Below are 22,966 nucleotides of genomic sequence, written 5' to 3'. Positions count from 1 at the left end.
TTGGGGGGGATTTTATGCTTTACACAACAAACAGAGACACACGGAACTCCTTCTCTATACCACAGCATTAAATTTGGCTTTTCTGATGTTCATAAGTACAGTGGTACCTCGGGTTAAGAACTTAATTTGTTCCGGAGGTCCGTTCTTAACCTGAAACTGTTCTTAACCTGAAGCACCACTTTAGCTAATGGGTCCTCCCGCTGCTGCCACATCGCTGCTGAGCAATTTCTGTTCTCATCCTGAAGCAAAGTTCTTAACCCAAGGTAATATTTCTGGGTTAGCGGAGTCTGTAACCTGAAGCGTATGTAACCCGAGGTACCACTGTGTGTGTATGTGTGTGTGTGTGTGTGTTTATATGGCAGAAAAAGAATCATCTAAGGCTCAGGCGTCAAAATCATCCCTTGGAAAGAAAAATTTCCTGTCCTCCAAACCGAGCCAGGAAAGACACAACACTTGGGATCAGTTTCCGTAAATATTGATTCCTCGAGGCCCCAGGATCCCAAATGCAGAGCCAGCCCACCCCCAGCTGTCTCTTTTTGCCCACGAGGCTCCCGCCAGAGATCGATAGCGACGGCACAGGTGGCTTGGCCTTGGCTCCATATCGCACAGAAGCATATTTGCCCGTCTGCTGCATTCCCAGAGGGAAGAGGCAGTGCATAGCAAAAACACACAGAAACAAAACAAACAAACGAAAACCCAGCTGCCGGTTCTGGACCTGGAGTGCATAAAGTACAATCGCACCTGACGCACGTTTAACTCGCAGTGATTTCAGCTGTATACGCGGCTGAAGGCAGGCTCCTCAAAACTGCGCAAATTCAATCCAAGCCAAATGGAGAGCTCAAAAGCTTTTTTTGCACCAGGTGTGCTTAGGGTTTCCCATGGCAGAAATCGTTTCTAAGGCTTGGGAGGGCCTGCTCAGCGTTCCAGCTCTGGGACGCCCTCATGAGATCTCACATGGCCATCCAAGCTCCAGAGCAAGAGGGAGAATTTAAAGTCCATTTTCGCATTGGGTCGGCTTGGGTAACCCAGTAGGTAAAGAGCTTTTAAGCCAGGCATAGGCACACTCGGCCCTCCAGATGTTTTGAGACTACAGTTCCCATCATCCCTGACCACTGGTCCTGTTAGCTAGGGATGATGGGACTTGTAGTCCCAAAACATCTGGAGGGCCAAGTTTGCCTATGCCTGTTTTAAGGGCTCCACCTTGCTTCCTGGATAGGGGCCCACTCTGAGCACGAGTTTTGGGATTTCTTTCTCTCTTTCCCTTACCTGCTCATAGCTGTGGGACAGCCCCAAGTGTTTGGATATATGCAATTTCTTGTGTGTGCACGCAGTAATTTTAAAAGCATATACTGGAGTTAAGTGACGGTCCATTTTAGAGCCTGTCAAATCTCCGGCCAGTCTCTAACTACACTTTGCTTTTACCGAGATACGTTTTCAACCTATGCCTTCTGCCATCCCGGGAGGACGGTACAACAGGTGCCGAACAGAGACAGACTCTGTGGGCAACAACAGATGGAAGACATATTGCACTACAGTCATACCTTGGACCTCGAAACACCTTGGCTCCTGAACATGTTGTTGTCGTTGAGTCGTTTAGTTGTGTCCGACTCTTCGTGACCCCCTGGACCAGAGCACGCCAGGCACTCCTGTCTTCCACTGCCCCCCGCAGTTTGGTCAAACTCAGGCTGGTAGCTTCCAGAACACTGTCCCACCATCTCGTCCTCTGTCGTCCCCTTCTCCTTGTGCCCTCCATCTTTCCCAACATCAGGGTCTTTTCCAGGGAGTCTTCTCTTCTCATGAAGTGGCCAAAGTCTTGGAGCCTCAGCTTCAGGATCTGTCCTTCCAGTGAGCACTTAGGGCTGATTTCCTTCAGAATGGGTAGGTTTGATCTTCTTGCAGACCATGGGACTCTCAAGAGTCTCCTCTAGCACCATAATTCAAAAGCATCCATTCTTCGGCAATCAGCCTTCTTTATGGTCCAGCTCTCACTTCCATACATCACTACTGGGAAAACCATAGCTTTAACTATGCGGACCTTTGTTGGCAAGGTAATGTCTCTGCTTATTAAGATGCTGTCTAGGTTTTTCATTAGTGCTCCATCAACTTGTCTAATCATCTTTTAAAGCCATCCAACTTGGAGGCCATCCCTGCCTCCTGTGGCAGTGAATTCCAAAGGTTAACAATGTGCCGCTAGGAGAAGAGGAGCAGCTTGACTTGCTCCATCCCCCTTGAGCATGACGGCTGCCCTTTTCTGAACCTTTTTCCACTCTACAATATCCTTTCTGAAGCAAGGCAACCAGAAGTGGGAACAGTATTCCTCTTTACCCAGGCGTTCAGTGGCTGAAGAATTTTCCAGCCCTGGAAAATCCCTTGATCACAGGGCAGAAGAAGGTTTTTATCTGTCATTGCTCTTACAATGTTTTTTTTAACCAAAACTGCTTTTAATCGATAATGTTTTGATCTGTTTTTGCTTTGTTTTCATTCTTTTTCTAAATTCCGTATCTGCCTGCCACCGTGGTCTCCTTGGAAAGGAAGGTCAGGGTGTAAATTCAGTCGGTAATGAACTATTATTGTCGCAAAAATCAACTCTCAATGGAAATCCAAAAATGAAGAAGTGAAACTGGAATTCATTTCACTTGGCTGCGTGTCCCAAACCAGCCACCATCCTTCGCCCAGCTGTTTCAAGGCAGCTCTGAACAAACAGGGTCAGGTGACATCACTGTGTTTCCTTAACCTGCTGAACTTGACATTGTTGGTGGGGCTCGGCTTCCAAACTTGGCGGCTTCTCATCCGGCAGGTCCCATGACCCAAACGTTTGCAGGGGAAGGGAAGAAGGAAAGGGAAAGGAAGTGGGGCAGTGGGAAAGGCAGATTCCCACAGCAGCAGAATGCCTGACAGCCTATTTATCACTTGCTTTGTTCCCATTTACCAGATGGGGAAAACTGAGGCTGAGATGCCGGCAAGCAGGTGTGAGTGGGGCTTGAGCGCCGGAGAAAAGGAACTTACTCCCGGTGCCAATTTAAATCTCAGAGCACAGGAACTAAGCGGGGTTATCCAGAAAAGCTGAATGTTGGAAGATTTTGGACTTTTACTGCTGCAGGAGGCAGAGATGACAACCAACCTGGATAGCTTTGAAAGAGGGTCAGACAAATCCATGGAGGAGGCCACAACGGCTTTGCTTGTGAATCCCAGATGTTGGAAACCACAGGAGGGGAGGCTGCTGTTGGGCTTGAGCATCAGATATTTAATAATAATAATAATAATAATAATAATAATAATAATAATATTTATACCCTGCCCATCTGGCTGGGTTTCCCCAGCCACTCTGGGCGGCTTCCAACAGAATATTAAAATACAATGATCTATTATTGAGAACAGCCGTTTGGCTGAAGATCAGAGCAGTGACTCCCACAGAGGCAAAACAGGGTAGCTGCATTGGTACCCTGCTTATGGGCTATTTGGAGGCATCCGATTGGCCACTGCAGGAAGCAGGATGCTGGCTGCTAAATCGTTGACAGGAGGGTCTCCGCTCCGGGCCAGACAGAGCAAGACTCTGGGCCTGGTTTTCTTTCCAACTGGACCGGTTTTCGGTGTCAATTACCTTAGCTCACTGCCAAGTCTGATTGTGCAGGAAGAGAAACCCTGGCAACCTGCACAAACAGCCCCCTCCGTTGCCATGGCAAAGGCAGCAACAAGTGCGGAGGAGGAAAGATAAAAGGGGCAGGCGGGGTGATCTGTGCCGCATCCTCAGAAAGAGAAGGGCAAAAGCAGAGAAGGGGCCCCATCAATGGCTTTTGAAGGGGAAAGTCGGTTAATGAGAGAGTTCCTGGATGGGAGGGGCTGATGGAGGTGGAATTTGCATCCATTTGCATTTTAATCTGAGTTTACCTACTTTGCAGTTCCCAGAAACAATACATGATGCAAAATGCAGTTCCCCAGTAAGAGGGGAGAGCCAAGTGTCCAAAAATGCATTACTGGGGAAGGGCAATGTGGTGTAGTGCTTAGAGCAGGGGTTCCCAAAGAGAGTGATGAGATGCTACAGATGCTATTTTTAATTTCCCACAGTTCCCTGGTCATAACCTGTACTTGAGGCATGGAGGAGCATTTCAATTTTATTCGCCTTTTGATGAAAAACTATCTCATTTGTGCTTCCTAAGCCAGTATGTGTACTTCTCCGGATTTTGTGATGCAGACCTCCCACCAAATGATATATACAAAAATGCATTTAATGGTGGAGAAGGGAAGCATACATTAAAACGTGGTGTAGTGGAATCTCCCTGCTCTACAATTCTGTGAGTCCACCATTCTCCAACTGCAGTACTCCCACCAAATAACGAACAGTGGTACCTCGGTTTAAGAACGACTTGGTTTACGAACTCTGCAAAACCAGAAATAGTGTCCCGGTTTGAGAACTTGGTCTAAGAACAGAATCCGAATGGTGGAAGGGCACCGGTGGCGGGAGGCCTCATTAGGAAAAGCGTGCCTCGGTTTAAGAACAGTTTTGGTTTAAGAACGGGCTTCCGGAACGGATTACGTTCATAAACCGAGGTCGCACCGTATAATGGGGGGCACTGAAGGGAGTTCCACAAAAGGGTGCCATTCCAAGGGTCCCTTCCGACTCTGATACGACCCTGAACAGGCAAAATCCTTGGGCAACCCAATGTCTTCCAAAACGTCAGCCATCAGAAGTTACACTGCTGGGGGGCAAATCCTTAACTCCCCTTCCTCCATAGTGGAAAAGCTCTATGCTAAGCATCTTCTGAGAAAGCTTACCCAGTGGGTATCCCAATTTGCAGGCCCCAAGCAGGTTTTGCTAGGGTAAAGCTACCTTGGATCATTGTGTCACCAACTGAATAAATACTCTAGTGCTCTTCGTCAAAAACTGTATACAGCATTTCTGGACCTGAAAGGAGCCTTTGACTCAATCCTGAGAGAGCTGCTCTGGAACAAAGCGTGCATATTGAACGTCTTCAGTGTCCTCAGAACGGAACTCAGTGTCCGTTCTGCCCGGATGCTGAGGTCCACTGCCAAGGGCCTTCTGGTGGTTCCCTCGCTGCGAGAAGCCAAGTTACAGGGAATCAGGCAGAGGGTAGTGGCACCTGCCCTGTGGAACGCCCTCCCACCAGATGTCAATTTAGAAGACATCTGAAGGCAGCCCTGTTTAGGGAAGCTTTTAATGTTTAATAGGTTATTGTATTTTAGTGTTTTGTTGGAAGCCGCCCAGAGTGGCTGGGGAAATCCAGCCAGATTATTATTATTATTATTATTATTATTATTATTATTATCTTTGAAAGATTACTCTTCCTCATCAGGAAACTACACACCTCCACTTGTTGCCAAGTGAGATGCTAACCCCCAAAATCATTGCCAAAATCATTGCCAACAAAGGGGTAAAACAGGGTTTCGTCTTAGCCCCGTATTTATTCAACCTTAAACAACCTTGCACCTTGTTTTCACGGAGTGGGTGGCCATTGCCTGAAGCTCCGCTCCATCCACGCTCCCATCTTACTATATGCCGATGACGCAGTCATCTTGTCTCGCACAATGGTGTGAAGCAGTTGCCAGGAATATTGTACAGCCAACAGACTGGAACTGAACTTCGCAAAATCTAAAGTGCTTGTTTTCTCAAGATCTTGGAAGCCTCGTAGGTGGGAGATCAGTGGAACCCCGTTGGAACAGGTTGAAAACTTTAAATACCTAGGCATCCACTTCCAATATAACGCTTCTTGGAAATACGGGACCATTGTAAGATCGCACTTAACAGAGCGGATACTCTAGGCTCTGAATAAAATAACTTGAATAAAATACAGTGGTACCTCGGGTTAAGTACTTAATTCATTCCGGAGGTCCGTTCTTAACCTGAAACTGTTCTTAACCTGAAGCACCACTTTAGCTAATGGGGCTTCCCGATGCTGCTGTGCCGCCAGAGCACGATTTCTGTTCTCATCTTGAAGCAAAGTTCTTAACCCAAGGTACTATTTCTGGGTTAGCACAGTCTGTAACCTGAAGCGTATGTAACCCAAGGTACCACTGTAGCCCCAAAACTGCTGTATGGTGTTCCATTATGGATCGGTGCAGCTAACCAACCGTTGGAACGCATCCAATCCAAATTTCTGCGCAAAATCCCGGGGCTGCCAAATTGTGTGCCATGTGCCTGGAAACTGGACAAAGGCTGCCGGAAACCAAACCGCTGCTCACCATTATAAAATTCTGGCTTCGCCTACATTTCATGTCTTTAACTTTCCACATGCTGGCAGAATCCCACCACTCCGAATGGCTATCTTGCGTTGAGAACAAAATCAGAACCTGTGGCCTATCACTCGAGTCGCTGCTTATGCTCCCACAGTTGGAAGCATTCCAGAAAATCAAGTGAAGAAACCTAGAGACTGAATTCAAACCCCTTTGCAGTGCAGCCAAGAAAAACTGTTCCCCCTTGGGGTTGGGAATCCCACCCTTGTTTAGCCAGGACACTCCATAGTTACACCATATTTACACATATTTATATTTACAGTTTTGCGATCCCCACCTGCACAGAGCTCTTTCCCTCGCAAGGTAGTTTCTTGAAAATCCCGTTCTCTGAAAGACACTGCCCTTGTGGCACAAAACAGGTCGAATCTATCACACACGTTTTTATTTTATGGCCCATTTTATGCAAAAATATTTGATAGGTATTTGGCCCCCTTATTGAAGGAGAGGATTTATCTCACTGAGTCTTCCAGGGTGTCTTATCTGCTGAACAATTGCAGTAATGACGTTGGGGAGAATGTGGCAAGTTTTTTGAGTAACACTATGAAATTACATCACCGTAGGTCCTCAGAGCCATCTCACGATGCCTGGACATTTTTATCGTAAAGCATGTCCTACTATGTTTTGTTAACTGTGTTGTGTTCTGATCCATGTATACCAGGGGGCCGATCCACTGTCCCTCAGACCTTGTGGGGGGGCCAGACTATATTTTGGAGGGGGAGGGAATGAACGAATTCCTATGCCCCACAAACAACCCAGAGATGCATTTTAAATAAAAGCACACATTCTACTCATGTAAAAACACGCTGATTCCCGGACCGTCCGTGGGCCGGATTTAGAAGGCGTTTGGTCCGGATCCGGCCCCCGGGGCCTTAGTTTGCCTACCCATGATGTATACGATGCACTTTTTTGTGCCAATAAAGGAGATCGATGCCCTGCTGTGTCCTCCAGAAACTGCATTTTGAGAAGCATCCCTGCCTCCGACCACCTGCCTAGCAGCGACCGATGGCCTTCTCCTCTCCCATGCATCTGTCCCATCCTCTTTGAAAGCCGCCCCCCCCGTCGGTGGCCATCGCTGCCTCCTGTCGCAGTGAGTTCCGCCGTTTAACAAGCCGCCGCCACCTCCTCCCTTTCCCCAGAAACAAAGTTCTTCGGGTTCCACGGCGCGCGCCTGCGCAACACGGCACCCCGCGCGCCGCTTCTGCCAGGAAGAAGCAGCCGCCGGAGCTTTACAATGAGTTTCCGTTCCCAGGGATTTCCGTTCCCAAGGAACTGGAAAAAATAATATGCATTTTTTTTCAAAAAGGGAAAAAATGCATCTGCCCAGTTTGCAACAAATGCTTTTGGATTTTCAAGAGATTCTGGATTTTCTTTCTCTTTTGGGGGAAAGGCGCAAGGAGGAGGACACCGGGGGAAAGTTTAGAACCGGATTGAAAAGTAATCGTGTAAACGTAAATCGGGTCCCACTCACCGCGCCCATCCCGCTCTGCAGGCGGCAGAGGCTGCTCGGAGCCGGCAGATCGGGACCCCGTCGGCGGCCCGGCAAGAGGCGCGCTCCCCACCGCGGCTCTTACTCAGACCTTAAATAAATAAGGCGCCGGCAGGCAGCGGAGCGTGCGGAGGGAGGGAGGGAGGGAGGGAGGGAAAGCCCGGCCTGGAATCCCGGAGGCGGCTGGGCTTCCGGAAGAAGCCGGGGAGGGGGCGGTGGAGGGAGGAAGCCGGAGAGGCTGCGGAGCGGGGGGGGGGGCAGACACGGGCAGAGTTGGGGGGACATAGGAGCCCCCCCCCAAGAAAACTCCCAAATTGATGGGCATTGTGTGTGTGCACCGCCCCCCATACTGTACAGTACAGTGGTACCTCGGGTTACATACGCTTCAGGTTACATACGCTTCAGGTTACTGACTCTGCTAACCCAGAAACAGTGCTTCGGGTTAAGAACTTTGCTTCAGGATGAGAACAGAAATCGTGCTCCGGCGGCGCGGCGGCAGCAGGAGGCCCCATTAGCTAAAGTGGTGCTTCAGGTTAAGAACAGTTTCAGGTTAAGAACGGACCTCCGGAACGAATTAAGTTCTTAACCCGAGGTACCACTGTATTTTATTCAAGTTGGCAACCCTGTAGGAGCGGGGGGGTGGTGATCTGCCCCGCCTCCAGTTGACAGGTTTATCTTGGGGGGTGGATGCAGGACACCCACCTGTCCTCATCCTCTGTCGGACAGTGGTTCTCAACCTGTAGATCCCCAGATGTTGTTGGACTACAACTCCCATCATCCCTGAGCTCTGGCCTTGCTAGCTAGGGATGATGGGAGTTGTAGTTCAACATCTGGGAAACCACAGCTTGAGAAAGGCTGGAGCAGATTCAGAATGAAATGTCTCCACAGCAACTCTTGTTTTAAATTACTTTATTTTGACCTCAGGAAGAAATCCGTCAAACTCTCCAGGCATTTGAAAGCCAGGAAGTTAAATAAAAAAATTAACATCAGGGAGTACCTTTCGTGCGGTTAACGAGTGTGTTTTGCAAAATTACAAAGAGCATCCTTTTTCTTCTTATTATTTTAAACATATCTAAGCTTTTTCTTATTATTATTTTAAACAAATCTAAGCTAAAACAAGTTTTCTTGGATTTGCTGAAAACCTTTTCATCTCAAATTCCTCCTTTTCCCCCAATGCAATTTTTTCTGAGCATGCTCAGGAAGCATAGCCGCTTGAGGCGCTCCCTTGTCATCCTCGACCAGGTCTTCTTTGCTCTCCATCCAGGGTACAAATGGTGCCTGGATGAGCAAGAGAGATGAGCAGAGCCTTTTTTGTGGTTGGGAAAGATGGAGGGCACAAGGAGAAGGGGACGACAGAGGACGAGGTGGTGGGACAGTGTTCTCGAAGCTACCAACATGAGTCTGACCAAACTGCGGGAGGCAGTGGAAGACAGGAGTGCCTGGCGTGCTCTGGTCCAGGGGGTCACAAAGAGGCGGACACAACTAAACAACTAAACAACAACAACAAAAGGATTTCCACCTCTTTTAATAGGTCTGCAATGTTCAGCTCTTTTATCTGCTCTTTGCTGAGTTTCTTCTTCCACGTGGTGTACCACGTGGTGTTCAGCTTCTGAGTCGTAGATCATAGAACTGTAGACTTGGAAGTCTTGCAACTTATGAAAAATAAAACTTACTTTTAGTTAAGTGCTTTTATTTATTTACTTGGCTTAGGGGAAGCAGCTGCCCCATGCCCCCCACCCCGGCCGGCTATGCCCATGCAAGGCGGCTAAAGGAAAAGGAGGATATCCAAGGAAACTTTGAAAGGATCAGGCCAAATAAATGAGAAACTGCCAATCTTTGGATGTCTTCAAGTTCTATCATTATGACAGAGGAAGGGAAACTTTTCTCTTTCCACTTTCTCCATAAGGAAGGACTGTGGTTTAATTAATCGTTCAAACTGATGATTTCTTAAAACAGTGTATTCACATATTTACCATATTTTCAGGTGCTACAGGTTTTGAAAATGCTGTCTGTCCTCCAGGATGTGGGGGGAAGGCATGTGAATCAATGGCAGAGAGGGGCCTTGGAAGCTGAGGTTGGAGGGCAGGAAGCAGCAGGGGCGGGGAAGAGGTTTTCCTGTGCCATTTTCCTCACCAGCTTCCATCCTCAGGCCTCTGTGCTCCCCATTGCTCCCTGTGCCCCCCATATCAGCTGCTCTCATCCCCTCTTTTGGTGTAAAAATCTGCCTCTGATTTCCAATATCTGCTCACTTCCTTACCAAAACAGCTGCCACGTCACATCAGCTGTTGCACTCTTGAAATAGCCCCTGTCACATTTTAAATGGGATTTAAATACGATTTTCTGTTTTAAATTAATATATCCAACATCCAGCTTGCAGAAATTTCACCGAGGCCCGCTGGCACCATTTGAAATTTGTCTGTCTGTTGATTACATTGCAAGAACCAGTGTGGGCACTCCCTTCTCTCAGGGTTCTTATGCATTTACCCATCTAGCTCAGCAGAGCATACTCTGACTGGCAGCAGCCCCATCCAAGCTATCAGTAATTCACTTCCTCGGAAAAGTAGATTGCCTCTTTGCTGCATGACTGGTTTTAACATTTCTCGACAGCATCCCACACGCCAGCAGGAGGGAGGCAGTAATTTCATCAAGGAATGGGGGGGGAAGGCTGGCGGAACAAGGCTTTCCTCTGTTTACAGGTGTCAGGCCTGTTGTGCTGCAGGCCGAGACCGCTGGTTGCCATGGCAGCCCCACATCTCCCCATCCCTCACCGCCTGTCAGAGTTATGGAAAGGGATGTTTTAAGACAATGCCGCAGCTCACTGTGGCATTTCCCTGCTGAGACGAGGCAGTTAGGGTAATTGGCCATTTTGTTTTTCTAAAAAGCGTTTTATGGCTTTATTGCAGCCTGCTGGAGGGAAAGGCGTGTCGGGGAGATGTTTCTCTCCTTAAAACATTACATTTCCGACAAATGTTTCCGTATATCTCGTAAGGCATGGAGAGGCAATTTATGTAAATGGTTAAACTCTTAATCTGGGCTTGAAAGCAGCCCTCATCTGCAACTAAGTCCTAATTGAAGTGGTAAAATCCTGCTCAGAGTGTATCACTCAAGACCACAGCAGGGGAGCCAGCAGAACAGAGCTATCAACCAGGGAAAATAAAAAATTCCAACATAATTTGCGAGGAAGGAGGTTAGAGAACCTTTCCTCTCTTTCCCACCCCAAATAATAGTCTCTATTTCCATTGTTTGCATTTGTAAAGGTAAAGGGACCCCTGACCATTAGGTCCAGTCGTGGCCGACTCTGGGGTTGCAGCGCTCATCTCGCTTTATTGGCCGAGGGAGCCAGTGTACACCTTCCGGGTCATGTGGCCAGCAGGACTAAGCTGTTTCTGGCGAACCAGAGCAGCGCACGGAAATGCCGTTTACCTTCCCACCGGAGCAGTACCTATTTATCTACTTGCACTTTGACGTGCTTTCGAACTGCTAGGTTGGCAGGAGCAGGGGCCAAGCAATGGGAGCTCACCCCGTCACGGGGATTCGAACCGCCGATCTTATGATCAACAAGTCCTAGGCTCTGTGGTTTAACCCACAGCACCACCGGCGTCCATTTATAGCCCGCCCTTTTTTTCCAAGGAGGCTCAAGGCAGCATACAAGGTTTTTCCCCTCCTTCTTTAATCCCCCTCAACGACCCTGTGAGGTAGGTTAGGCTCAGAGAGACAGTGGTCACCCAGCCCTGTGTTGCAGGAGGCATCATAACAACGATGTACAACAGGGCACAAGAGGTGGGAGCGCCAAATTTTAGTTCGGCACAGGGCACTGCCAAAATTTGAGAGCACCTGCCCTTTGGAACTCCCTTTCTATTGAGATCAATCAGACTCCTTTACTGTACACTTTTCGGCCCCTGATAAAAACATTATTCTTTAGACAAGACTACCCAGATGCTTAGAAAGTTGAGGTAATTTTAATCTGTTTTAGTATTTTAACTTTAATTTTATTATTGTTGTGATTTTCTCTTGATTTTACTCTCTTTTTTTGTAAACTGCTCTCGAGGGTGTGTGTGCTTTTTTTTTTTTTTACAATAAAGCAGGATATATATTTTACAGAATAAAAAAAATCAGGAGGCAGACACGGACTTTCTTACGCCACCCCACCCAATTTCATCCTCACTTCAACATTGCAAAGTAGGTTCGGAATAAAATACCCTTCGCTATTTCTCTCCGGATGAATACCCATGCGTTTTTAACCCGTCACGTTGAACCTGCAACCGCACTGATTGCTGAATGATGCATTGCTGGGAGGCGGGTGTTGCAGGGTGCGATGAGCAATAACAATCTCACACTCACACTTTTAGGAACACAACCTGATTATCTGCTTCACTGTGACCTTTTCTCGCAACTCTCCACTGCCCTCTAGCAGCAAATGCAATGCAACCAATCACTGCTGTTATGTGAAGTTTCCTAAATGCAGTGGTCTGTGTTTAAGGCAGTGGCGTAGCGTGGGGGGTGCAGGGGGGGGCCGGCCGCACCGGGCACAACATCTGGGGGGGGGGCGCTCGCACTCGCAGCTCTCTGTCCCTAGGACAGAGGGGGCGCAAATTACTTGCCTTGCCCCGGGTGCTGACAACCCACGCTACGCCACTGGTTTAAGGTGCTAGTCCAATGGAGGCTGATATCCGCTGGAACTCATGGGCCAGGAGACAGGCACAACCAACTCTGTCTGTGCATATAAGACCATTTACTCTGGCTCCAGTGTGTTCCCACTGCTAGTTTTGGAACTCTTATTCACCCCTTTGACAGCTGTGGAGAAACCTGGGAACTCTGGTTTGCTAATAATAATAATAATTTATACCCCGCCCTCCTCAGCCAAGACCGGGCTCAGGGCAGCTAACAACCAATAATAAAAACAGGTTGATTAAAATACAACTTAAAAAACCAGATTAAATGACAACATTAAAATGCAGCCTCTTCACAGGAGGAGACAGGAAAAAAGAAAGAGGGGGAGGGAATCAAATTGATTCTAAGCCAAAGGCCAGGTGGAACAACTCTATCTTAGAGGCCCTGCTAAGGATGCTAGGAATTATAGCTCTGTAATGTCAGCACGCTACAGTTCCCAATATACTTTAGGAGAAGCCGTGATCTAAGAGTGCTTTAAATGTATGGTGTAGCTGGGCCTGTTAGCTACAACCCAGATCAATCCTGTAGTATTTATTGAGAAATACAACTGTCTGATGTGTTCCCCTGCAAAGCGGCTTCCATCCCAAATGTCAGCCATGGTTAAGCAGAGGTGTGTACGTTTCAGATAACCATTAAAAAGGGATCAGGCCAGTGTTCTCACAGTGGCCTACCAGGCACCCCTATGGGAATCCCGCAAGAGGACCCGAGAGCAAGAGCCCTCTCCCCGTCTTGTCGTTTCCAGCAACTGGGATCCAGAAGCAGAAGTTGGTGGCAGATGATACCTACTGTGGCTAGTAGCCGTCAATAGCCTTCTCTACGAATTTGTCCAATCTTCTTTAAAAGCTATCCAGCTCCGAGGGCCTTCTGGTGGTTCCCTCCCTGCGAGAAGTGAGGTTACAGGGAACTAGGCAGAGGGCCTTCTTGGTGGTGGCACCCGCCCTGTGGAACGCCCTCCCTTCAGATGTCAAGGAAATAAACAACTATCTGACTTTTAGAAGACATCTGAAGGCAGCCCCGTTTAGGGAATTTTTTAATGTCTGATGCTGTGTTGTTTTTAATACAGTGGTACCTCGGGTTAAGTACTTAATTTGTTCCGGAGGTCCATTCTTAACCTGAAACTGTTCTTAACCTGAAGCACCACTTTAGCTAATGGGGCCTCCTGCTGCGCTGCTGCTGTGCGATTTCTGTTCTCATCCTGAAGCAAAGTTCTTAACCCGAGGTACTATTTATGGGTTAGCAGAGTCTGTAACCTGAAGCGTATGTAACCCGAGGTACCACTATATTCAGTTGGAAGCCGCCCAGAGTGGCTGGGGAAACCCCGCCAGATGGGCGGGGTATAAATAAATTATTATTATTATTATTATTATTATTATTATTATTATTATTATTATTATTATTTTATTATTATTTTATTATTATTATTATTATTATTATTATTATTATTATTATCCAAGTTGGTGGACACATCACTGCCTCCCGCAGCACAGAGTTCCACAGTTCCAGCTCTGCACTGCACAAGCAAGTCCTTTCTTTTATCCGTCCTGAATCTTCCAGCTTCATCGAATGTCTGCGAGTCCTAGTGTTATGAGAGAAGACAATGTGTACTCATTGTCATAGAAACATAGAATCGTAAAATTGGAAGGGAACCTGGGGGGTCATCTAGTCTAACCCCCGGGATGCAGGAATCTCGGCTAAAGCATCCATGGCAAAGGGCCATCCAACCTCTGCTTAAAAACCTGCAAGGAATTAGAGTCCACAACTTCCCAAGGGAGACAGGTCTGTGGACCTATCTCCACTACCTATAGACATTTACCATACCTGGAAGTAAGTCTCTCTTAACTCAGTGGGGGGTAACTTCTGATCTATACGGGCTACACTGTCAAAAAGGGGGGGCATATCGTCTGATTCTCACAAAACTTTGAAAATAAGAATTACTACTAATTACCCACCCTTCACCCTTAGGTTCCAGGGTGGATTACAACACTGAAACACAATATTTTTTAAAAAAATTCTACTCACCATAAAGGCAATATATAACCACGCAGATGTGATCTTTTGGCTTTTAGCTTCAGCCCCCTTACTCTAGTCTTCTTTGGAATTATAATTATGGCATCGTCAGAGCGAGGAGGAGGCTGCAATTATTCTTTTACAGAAAACAATAATAATACAGTAATTGTACATATTTCCCATTTATCACGCTAACGGGGAAAACTTGTCTCGGAAAAGCTTTGCTTAGGAACAAAGGGCTGATCTTGTTTAAGCATTTTGTTGCAACGGAAAAACAACCGCCACCAATCACTATGACAGTTGGTAGCAATAATTAGCATGATGAAGAATTAGGGCATCTTTTGGGAGGGTTATGTGTTTGCTGTTAAATCAGGATAATCAGTCAGTGTTGCGAGAGAACCCAAGGATAAGAGGCAGAATCGTAAGTCAAGATGAAACAGCAAAAACCTGACTGCAAAATAAATAATAATAATAATAATAATAAATTTTATTTATATCCCGCCCTCCCCAGCCGAAGCCGGGCTCAGGGCGGCTAACAACACTAAAATAGTGCAACATTATAAAAACATCATAAGAATTAATTAAAATCAGAATTAATGGCAACCATAAACTAAAGTATTGTAAGGATTGCCAAAGGAGGGAGTCAGGCTGTGCCCTAACCAAAGGCCTGGTGGAACAGCTCTGTCTTGCAGGCCCTGCAGAAAGATGTCAAGTCCTGCAGGGCCCTTGTCTCTTGTGACAGAGCGTTCCACCAGGTTGGAGCCGCAGCCGAAAAAGCCCTGGCTCTAGTTGAGGCCAGCCTAACCTCTCTGAGGCCTGGGACCTTCAAGATGTTTTTATTTGAGGACCATAAGTTCCTCTGTGGGGCATACCAGGAGAGGCGGTCCCGTAGATACGAGGGTCCTAGGCCGTATAGGGCTTTGAAGGTTAAAACCAGCACCTTAAACCTGATCCTGTACTCCACCGGGAGCCAGTGCAGCTGGTATAGCACCGGATGAATGTGATCTCGCAGCGAGGACCCCGTAAGGAGTCTCGCTGCGGCATTCTGCACCCGCTGGAGTTTCTGGGTCAGTCTCAAGGGCAGCCCCACGTAGAGCGAGTTACAATAATCCAGTCTGGAGGTGACCGTCGCATGGATCACAGTGGCTAGGTCAGGGCGAGAGAGGTAAGGGGCCAACTGCTTAGCTTGGCGGAGATGAAAAAATGCCGCCTTTGTTATAGCTGTAATCTGCGCCTCCATAGAGAGGGAGGTATCGAAGATGACACCCAAACTCTTGACGGACGGTGCTGGCACTAATTGCACCCCCGCAAGAGATGGGAGTTGCCCCCCCAATCCCATATCGCCCCGTCCCAGCCACAGGACCTCTGTCTTCAAAGGATTTAGCTTCAACCGGCTCCCACGTAACCATCCAGCCACAGCTTCCAGACATCTGGTCAGTGTATCTGGGGCCGAGTCAGGATGGCCATCCATCAACAGATAGAGTTGGGTGTCATCGGCATACTGATGACAACCCAGCCCAAAACTCCGGACAAGCTGGGCGAGGGGGCGCATAAAGATGTTAAAAAGCATCGGGGAGAGTATCGCACCCTGAGGCACTCCACACACCAAGGAGTGGCGGGATGACAGTTCCCCCCCAAGCGCCACCCTCTGTCCCCGACCAGAGAGAAACGAGCGCAGCCATTGAAGGACTGTGCCCTGGATCCCCACGTCGGCGAGGCGGTGGTCCAGAAGTTCGTGATCGACCATGTCGAAAGCTGCTGACAGATCTAGAAGAATCAGCAGCCCCGACCCGCCTCGATCCAGCTGTCTACGAAGATCATCTGTTAGGGCGACCAGAGCCGTCTCGGTCCCATGACCAGCGCGGAAGCCGGACTGGAATGGGTCGAGAGCCAATGTTTCATCCAGAAACCTACCAAGCTGTTCAGCAACCGCTCTCTCAATCACCTTACCCAGGAATGGAAGATTCGAAACCGGGCGGTAATTGGATAGATCTAAGGGATCTAATGATGTTTTCTTTAAGAGCGGACGCACCACTGCCTCCTTCAGTTCCCCTGGGAATGTCCCGGTGCCAAGGGACAAATTGATGATATCCCCCAGGGGGGCCCGCACCTCGTCTGGACATGCTCTAATCAGCCAAGACGGGCACGGGTCGAGAGGACAAGTGGTGGGCTTTCCAGCTCGGAGGAGTCTGTCCACATCGGCTGGGGATATCCGGTCAAAGTGGTCCAGTACTGGACCCGAGGACAGTCGAGGGGCCTCCAGTTCCTTTATTGTATCCAAATTGGCAGGGAGGTCATGGCGGAGAATTGTAGAGCTGGAACGGACCCCAAGGGTCATCTAGGGAGGGGTGAAAACATCGTGGCAGAACTACAAGAGGCAAACTCCTGCCTAGCTGCAGTATGGAATTAATAAGGTGTTATGTACTGAAGTTCTCACCCTGGGCCAGCAGGGGGATACTGTAGATAGTTTTCACTCAGGTCCACATATGCAAATAAGGAATTGAAAGTGACGTTCCGTGATTGGATAGTTACAGAAAGTTGTTACTGTTGCGTTCTAGTGGAACTCTATATAAGCAGGTTGGCTGAACCCTTCAGCCCAGTTCTGTTCTGGCCTGTGAATAAACAAGAGCTGTTTGAAGAATCGCTGTGTTGTCTGATATGTTCACCCACAACTTACAGGGTCATTGCAAGGGCTGGAAGATAGCTCAGCTTCCCTGACGTTGTTGAGCAGTTCAGATGGCCTGCTGTTCTCCTGTGCCTTCAGCTCGACTGAAGACAGTGTGTGTATCCATTCAATGAGTGATGGGGGGGTCTGTTCAACCTGAAACATCTCCATGCCAAGACAAAAGTGTGGCAGGATGTGATGTGCAGATGATGCAGCCTTGACAGCGCACACTGAGGAAGCGTTACGGAGACTGGCTGTTTTGCCCAAGCCTGTCTAGACTTTGGCCTTACCATCAGCCTGTTACAAGTGTCCCTTAAAACTCAATTCTGCATTTGTAAGAAATAAGTCTTTTAGACCTGCACTTTGGAACTCCCTTGACGCCATGTCGGCGCTTTACTCTTTTCAGCACCCGCTAACAACATTTATACTTAGGCAAGGCTACCCAGGCATGAAGAATGACTGCACGCATTTCAATCCAGCTTTCACCTATCATTCAAGCTCATTAATTTTTGAATGTTTAAATAGGGTTTCCATACGTCTGGGATTTCAGGGGTTCATCCTGGATTTTCGGCAACATAACGGTCAAAATCGTGGCAGAAATCTTGGGTTGTTTCTCTAAAAAAATAAAAATAAGGGTCAACAATTTGTTTGTGTCTGGATTTTCACTTCTTGAAGATGGTAACTCTAGGAAAACGTTTTAAAATGTAATAGTAATAGTTTTATTGTTTTCTCCTTTTTATAAACTGCTGTAAGGGTTTTATTTGTTTGTTTACAATCAAGCAGCATATAAATCCTACAAAATAAATAAAATTGTATGCTATTTTTAAAAAAAAAATCATGAAAATTGCTTTAGAAGAAAAAAATGAAACAATATGTCATTTTAAATATCCATATACAATAAGAATGATGTTAAAAACACAGTTCTACAGCATACATATATCCACTGTGCTGTTTTTATAAACACTTAGAGGGAAGCTACCTTGATAAAAGTTTTACTCTATATAGGCAGCATATAAATATTTCAAACATATATAGTTGTTTGTGCATGTAGGCAGGCAGAGAGATAGAACCATTACACTGTCACGCACACACACACACACACACACACACACAAAGTTGTATTCAATGTTAAGCCCATTGATATTAATGGAGACCATTAACTTTTGGTCCATTAATCCCAATGGGACTATTCCAAGCAGAAGCTCGCTGGATCCAACCCACAATGATGGCGGTGGTGATGACGACTAGTACGATTTACAGCACTAGCATAAATTAATATGTAGTCTTTCCACCCCGCGCGATTTTGAAGCCGTGGGGCGGTAGCTAGGGAGCGTCAGTCAGGCCAAATGTGGGCTGGGAACTATTTTTCTCCCATCTCGGCTCTGCGCGGATGGAGCCTGGAGGCCCGTGCGCTGTTGCCTTGGAGACGCGTCCGCGGAGCGAGAGAGGGGGCGGAGCACCGGAGCTGGCGGAAAGGTTCGGTCCCAGGACGGGGGCAACTGCTAAAGCGGAGGGAGTGCGGGGGGGAGGGGAGGACCCTTCCCCCACCTCAGCATGCCTGTAATTCGGGGTGGGGGACAATTAATTGGGGGCATAGCTGTCAACTTTTCCCTTTTCTTGCGAGGCATCCTATTCGGAATAAGGGAATTTCGTTGACAGCTATGATGGAGGGGGGGGGCTAATGAGGTGGTTTTCAAGGAGAAAAGTGCTCAATTAATGGGGGTGGGGGTGGAGAAGCAAGAGTAATAAAAAAGTTGGGGTTTTCTGAGGAAAAAGTGATCAGTTTATGGGGAGATAATGAAAAGTTGGGGTTTTCTGAGGAGAAAGTGGTCAGTTAATGGGGGGGTAATGAAAAATTGGGGTTTTCTAAGGAGAAAGTGGTCAGTTAATGGGGGAGATAATGAAACGTTGGGGTTTTCTAAGGAGAAAGTGGTCAGTTAATGGGGGGTAATGAAAAATTGGGGTTTTCTGAGGAGAAAGTGGTCAGTTAATGGGGGAGTAATGAAAAATTGGGGTTTTCTGAGGAAAAAGTGATCAGTTTATGGGGAGATAATGAAAAGTTGGGGTTTTCTAAGGAGAAAGTGGTCAGTTAATGGGGGGTAATGAAAAATTGGGGTTTTCTGAGGAGAAAATGGTCAGTTAATGGGGGGGTAATGAAAAATTGGGGTTTTCTGAGGAGAAAATGGTCAGTTAATGGGGGGGGTAATGAAAAATTGGGGCGTGCTGAGGAGAAAGTGGTCAATTTATGGGGATAGTGAAAAGTTGGGGTTTTCTGAGTAGAGAGGGGAAGGGAGTTTACTGAGGAGCGTTGGGGTGGTTATCCACTATCCCACTTATTGCTTGTGCCTGCCGATGTTTTGGGGGAGCTCCACTCCATTTCCAATCTGCACACGTCTTGTAACACGTCTTGAAATCCTGTAACTTTCTTCGTGCTGCAGATGTTCCCGCGGAGGGGCTTCCTTAGTCCTCTCTGCTGCAGGTCCAAGGGGCCCCTCCAGGCTGTGAACATCGCAGGAAACCCACTAAACAGAAAGATGCGTGGACGGTTCTCAAGGATTTGCCTTGAGAAGCAGAATATTAAATCTCTCGAATGATATATTGAGGAATTATTAATTCCAGGGGAGTGGAGAGAGCGGATTAGAGTCAGAAATGGAGATCAGTCGGTATCCTCTCCAAAATTCAGTTCCCAAGATTCATGCAGACAACGCCTTGACCTCTAAAACAGATACTAGATTGGAATTGAAGATGCATTTATTATTGTTTATATTCCAACTTTTCCTCCAAGGGGCTCCAGGTGGTTTGCATTTTTCTCTCCCCCCCCCCACTTCCATTTTATCTTCACAACCACCTTGTGAGCTAGGTTAGGCTGAGAGGCAGCAACTGGCCTGAGGCCACCGGGAGAGCTTCATGGCTGAGGGAGGATTTGAACCCAAGACCCAGTCCAACACTCCTTGTCTGCTCCTGTCTCTCTTAGGTTCAGCAGCAGCACCCAAAGGAGCAAGAGATACCCAGAAAGATGGAGGTGTGTCAGCAAGACCCCCTCTCAGAGGGGGAGGGGGCCAAGACCAAAAAGCCACCTGCAAAGGAGCGCCCACACACACCTCAGACCAAGAAGAAAGCAAGAAAGAAGAAAAAGAAGGCAGCACAAGATAATGGTGGGCACCCCCAAGGCCAATAATCTCTCTTTTGTGATGGTGGGCTCCTTGGCAGCAGTGCCTGCAAGCTGCCATTTTAAAATTGACCACAGTTTTCCCTACACGGCATGGCTGGAAATTGAAAACGGGGCATGGTGGGAAATCAAAATGGTGGTTTGCATGTATTCACCCAGCTAGAACTGGGTGTTTGTGTGTGAAGGGTATTTTATTTCTTGCATTTATATCCCACCTACTTTTCTCTCTTGAGGAGCTCAAGGTGGTGTGCATGGTTCTTCTGCTCCTAATTTAATCCCCACCACAACTCTGTGAAGTAAGCTAGGCATAGCTGTCAACTTTCGGATTTGAAAATAAGGGCTCAGCAGCCTCACCTGTCCCGGAGACAGTCTACAGGACATCTAACAATCCAGGGAAGCAGCGGGAAATGGTGCTGAAATAAGGGAATTTCCCGCAAAAAAAAGGGGGAAGGTTGACAGCTATGGCTAGGCCAACAGGCAGTGACTGGGCCAAGGTCAGCCAGTGAGCTCCATGGCCAGCCCTCTAACCACTGTACTGCACTGGCTCTGTATGCGTGGCCTGATGGTACTTGCAAGAGAGGCTAGCCTTTCAAGCAGCCATGGGGAACTTGGTGGCTCTTCAGCTGATCTACATCCACCACAGCCAGCATGGCCAACCAACTCTCAGTCCTGATTTTGGTAGCTGGTGTCCAATAATATTCAGAAGGCCACAGGTTCCCCCCACGCTGTGGCTGCCAAATGTCATTTTAGTGCAGCCGTTACAGGGCTGGTTGTGAATTTTGTGCATAAGAACCTACCTAAACTTGCATTCTTTAGACCAACATGTCTGGTTTATTCAAGTAGTCTTTCATGCTAGTTAGCAATCTGCACAAGAAGGGAAGGAACAGTGCTGGTGGCAGTCTGCTTTCTTGGAGAAGCAAACACTTGTTCTAGAAATTGGATCTGTGAGTAGGAAGAGTTGGGTGTTTTCCAGAGCAAGTTTCAAGCAGCTGCTCTTCTCTAGTTTAAGCAGTAGAGGGCAGGAGATACTCATCAATCGCCACTCCATTTCAACAGGAGGATGTTGAAAGATTCTGCCTTTAGGAACAGAAGTGGCTGAATAATACAATTAAACCATTTTGTAGCTAAAGTAATTACAAAAAAGTGATGGTGAAGAGCAGCTGCTGTCCTGTCAGTCAACACCCAGATGACTCTATAAATAAGGCTGCTCCTTTGTGCATGTCTTTCCCAACACAGGTATTTTAATATGCTGATACGGGGGACAAGCCATTGAGAGATCTTCTGCTTTGTATGCAGAAGGTCCCAGGCTCAATCCCCAACATGCCCTGGTAGGAGTGGTAAAGATTTTCTTCCTGAAACCCTGGAGAGTTGTTGCCAGTCAGCGTTGACAGTCCTGTGCTACAGGGACCAATAGCCTAAGGCATCGTACGTTCCTATGATGTGCTTTGAAAGGTGCTCAGACTTCCTCTCTGACGCCATTCTTTTGAAGCAGGAAAACCTGAAGGTAAAAGCAAGAAGCCCTCCGTCCTTGTGACATCACCCCTTGAACTACTTCAACAGCAAACTGGCCCTGGAACGACACCCCAAGGTGCCGCCCCAAAGGCGACACCAGGCAAACCTCCTCTCTCTGCCAGCATTTCGTTCTTGACCCAAGACAACTCTGTGCTTTCCAACGAGAGCCTTCGCTGGGATGGGGTCCTGGATGATCCCATAGCTGAAGAGGAGAGGTTATGGATCTACAGGCTGAACAGAAGGAAGCGCTATGGGGAGTACATCCAGAAAAACCTACCACCAGAGCCATCATTCGCTTTTAAGCACTTGCCACAAGATTATGTGGCTCCTCCTCAGGGCAGGGAGCAGTTGCTACGAAAGAGCATGTCCTCCACTACTACTTCAGCGCCCAAGACAGACCAAAGTGGACCCAATTCTAAGATCTCAACAAACGTCTCAAAAAGGCAGTCAGCCCTGATGCCAAGTGTTTCTCAGGAAATAGCGTAAAGAAATCTTCCTGACGCTTCTGTTTTGCTTTGTTTAAGCAAAGGCGTGAAGATCTTGAAGAGGTAACCCTAGATGGTTCTATTTGAAACTAATGAAATGATTCATCTTTTCATCAAGTTAACCAACAGCTGTCTGCACACTGCAAATTGAAGTTTGATAAAATTCTGTGCGGATGGATAGATAATGATTTGCTGGCATCCAACTAACCTTCCATAGATGGAGGAAGGGACTGGGGAATCCACGGGAATAACTTTCAGTTTTGTCAGAATTAAACCATTGCTTCTCACTTTGCTGTGTACAAAACCAATCAGTGTCATCTTCCTTTGCAGTTGGTGGAGAGAACATGGTGTATGCTCCCTTTGTGGTAGGGGAAGAATAACGACACAATAGAGGTATCTTCTCTGAACTTCACCTGAACTCCCTTTTACTGCACAGTAGGGAACCTTTTTCAGGTGAGGGCTGCATTCCTTTCTGGGCAATATTTCAGGTCCCACATGCCAGTGATGCACAGAGCCAGAGGCAAAAGGTTGGAGCAGCAAGTGTACATTTTACGTTTGTACAGTAGGCAAGTTTACACACACACACCCTTTTATATCCTCCATCCAGGCACACAAGCAGAGTTTGAAGAAAGAAAAGAAAAAACACTCAAGGAAGCAGGGCTGTTGAGGGGCATGGCTGAGGTGGTGTGGCCTAGGGATAGTCCTGAGGGCCGGGTAAAGAG

The 22,966-nt window shown here is 47.4% G+C and overlaps 2 protein-coding genes across 2 annotated transcripts in view; one reads left to right on the top strand and one right to left on the bottom strand.

Moving 5' to 3' along the window:
• The window catches only part of RPH3AL (rabphilin 3A like (without C2 domains)), a 53,823-nt gene extending 45,967 nt beyond the window's left edge, over positions 1-7,856 (bottom strand). The window contains exon 1 of the mRNA XM_082201925.1: positions 7,718-7,856. The gene's annotated coding sequence lies outside the window, so the exon portion shown is untranslated. The remainder of the gene's footprint in view (positions 1-7,717) is intronic.
• A 10,670-nt stretch (positions 7,857-18,526) lies between these two features.
• LIAT1 (ligand of ATE1) lies at positions 18,527-22,552 on the top strand. The gene is made up of 3 exons (XM_082201952.1): positions 18,527-18,638; positions 20,053-20,233; positions 21,740-22,552. Exons 1-3 carry the CDS (start codon positions 18,633-18,635, stop codon positions 22,243-22,245), a joined length of 693 nt encoding a protein of 230 aa, XP_082058078.1. The 5' UTR covers positions 18,527-18,632; the 3' UTR covers positions 22,246-22,552.
• Positions 22,553-22,966: the final 414 nt, after the last annotated feature.

This window comes from Podarcis vaucheri (genome assembly GCF_965113315.1).
Source record: "Podarcis vaucheri genome assembly, chromosome: 15".
Lineage (NCBI taxonomy): Eukaryota > Metazoa > Chordata > Lepidosauria > Squamata > Lacertidae > Podarcis > Podarcis vaucheri.
This window is presented reverse-complemented; position numbering and strand designations above follow the sequence as displayed.

Coding starts and splice junctions, on each gene's coding strand:
- LIAT1 (XM_082201952.1), top strand. Junction 20,234..21,739: donor GAAGGCAGCACAAGATAATG/GTGGGCACCCCC, acceptor CTTTTGAAGCAG/GAAAACCTGAAGGTAAAAGC.